Source organism: Pyxicephalus adspersus, chromosome 1 (assembly GCF_032062135.1).
Source record: "Pyxicephalus adspersus chromosome 1, UCB_Pads_2.0, whole genome shotgun sequence".
Classification (NCBI taxonomy): domain Eukaryota; kingdom Metazoa; phylum Chordata; class Amphibia; order Anura; family Pyxicephalidae; genus Pyxicephalus; species Pyxicephalus adspersus.
The window spans coordinates 4,552,363-4,554,882 of record NC_092858.1 but is presented as its reverse complement, the minus strand read 5'-3'; the positions used below and the strand labels follow the sequence as shown (position 1 = coordinate 4,554,882).

At 42.6% G+C, this 2,520-nt stretch overlaps 1 protein-coding gene across 1 annotated transcript in view; it reads right to left on the bottom strand.

Moving 5' to 3' along the window:
* CHRDL2 (chordin like 2) overlaps positions 1-2,520 on the bottom strand; it is a 43,270-nt gene that overhangs the window by 20,346 nt on the left and 20,404 nt on the right. The window contains exon 2 of the mRNA XM_072401043.1: positions 1,337-1,449. Coding sequence (XP_072257144.1) covers positions 1,337-1,449 — 113 coding nt within the window. The remainder of the gene's footprint in view (positions 1-1,336; positions 1,450-2,520) is intronic.

Here is a 2,520-nt window from a genome sequence, read left to right as displayed (position 1 = left end):
AGAGACACATACAATACCGTGATGGCTCATTAGGAAACATTAGGAAATATTCAGTACTGGTGCAACCAGAGACATATCAACGGGTACAATCAGCACTGTAATGATGAAACCAGAAACATGTCGGCAGGCACAATCAGAAGATTGTCTACTAAGATATATGAAGAACTGTACTGACAGAGCTACAGAGACAATCATTATCATATTGATACGACAAGAAACAAGTTTGAAAAGAAACATCTGTGCAGACTCAGACACAGTCAATACAATAATGACACAACCACAGACATGCCCATTAGACTCATTCTATACTGTACTGACATAACCAGAAACATGTCCATAAGGCACAACCAGTACACCACCACTTAATGCCGAGATATCCTTAAGAGAAAATTGCAGCAGTACACATTGGAACTCTACCTCAGAACCACTCAGAACCTGGTTCTGTCTCGTATATTGGGTAGGTGTAGTTATGCATAGATTGAGCAGTTACATGTTCCTGTATGCTTTCTCCATCACATGCAGGGTCCTAGCAAATCGTTTTTCTTCTTTATTAATTTTATGTGGCTTTATTACCCGCAGAAAACCCAAAGCAATCAAGAGTGCAATGTACATTTGTAAAGAATACCAACGTGTCTTACAGTTGGTCCGCATGGGATATCTACACTCCCATGAACAATAATGCATTCTAGGGGAACAAGGTAGTGATTATCTGGAGATATCTTGCAAACATTTTTGATGAACTGTGTCCCGTGAAGGATGGGGGGTCAACTATGTCTTAAAAGGTGGCTGCCAAAGTGTCCCAGGTATTCCCGCATCATTCCATGTCAATGCTGGCATCAGTATCTGCATGCTACTAATATCTGCCCTCCTCCGTCTACTCTGCTGTCCAATCACAAGAGTGGAAATGGCGGAGAAGAGAAAATGCGAGGACATGAAACATGGATAGACATGGGGCAACACTGGGACACTTGGCAGGTAGCAATGACACTGGTAATTTTTAGGGACGAGTAGCAGTCTAGGAACTGCCCCATCACCTGTGGACCCAATTTACATTACTTCCTGCCTGGTGACACCAAGAGATTCTCCTTTCCAGGTTCTGGTGTCACTGGGACAGCAAATGAGGAACGATTTACAATGAGGCCACACACAGGAGTATGAACTTATCAATTTCTGACTCTCGCCCACATTTAAAGCAGCAAAAGATTTGACCTTCTCCCAAAATCCCTTGCTGCAAATATTATATAATACAGGCAGCACTGATATAAAGAAACAATGAATTTCTCAGCGTGTTGTCATTGGTTTAATTTATATGCGGATTATAAAGCAATGGACTTACTTCGGAGCACATGCATCGTATACAATACACAGTTCCTTGAGGTTCCAGGTAGGGGTGCCAGCTGTCTCCCGGGCTGTACTTCTTTCCATGAAATATACAAAAGATATCCGGACCTGGAATGAGAAAAAGAATATGTGAGTGACAATGTCTCACCAATCACTCTCCATACAACACCATATCCTGTGCCGGGCTAAAAGGACTTTGTCCTCCCCTTTGCCTTTGGGTTGGTAGGTTTGGAGGTCATAGTGTGACAAAAAGAAACATTTTGATTTTTTGTATGAGCAGGTCAACAAAAGTTATCCCTAAGATAACGAGAGGTGGGAGAACGAGATGTCTCTGCTCAGTTCTTGTTAAAACACAAACATTACACCCCCAACATGGCCAACCATTGGACTGGATCATAAAACATAGAACACTACCCCCCCAACATGGCCCACCATTGGACTGGATCATCATACAAACTTATGACTATCCAGAGAACGCTACACCTCCAACATGGCCATTTGCTAGACACCATCTCCATACAATTCTATTACACTCCATACATAGAACACTACACCCCCAACTTGGCCGACCACTGGACCCCACCATAATACAATTCTACAACATTCAATGCATAGAACATTGTGTATTGCATGCCATACATAGAACACTACACCCCCAACATGGGCGACCACTGGGCACCATCATAATACAAATCTATTACACTCCATACTTAGAACACTACACATTCAACATGGCAGACCATTAGACACAATGGTCTAATGACCACAATACAATTCATGACACTCTATCCATAGAACATTACACCCCCCAACATGGCCAACCAGTGGCCGCCAATATAATACATAGAACACTACACCCCCAACATGGCCTACCATTGAACCGGATCATCATACAGTTCTATGACTCTCAATCCAGAGAACACTACACCTCCAACATGGCCAATTGCTAGACATCATCATCATACAATTCTATTACACTCCATACATAGAACACTACACACCCAACATGGCCGTCCACTGGACTGGATCCTAATACAAAGAACACTACACCCCCAACATGGCCGACCACTGGACCCCATCATAATACAATTCTACAACATTCAATGCGTAGAATGATACACATTCATCATTGGCGAACACCATCATAATACAAGTGTATTGCAGGCCATACATAGAACA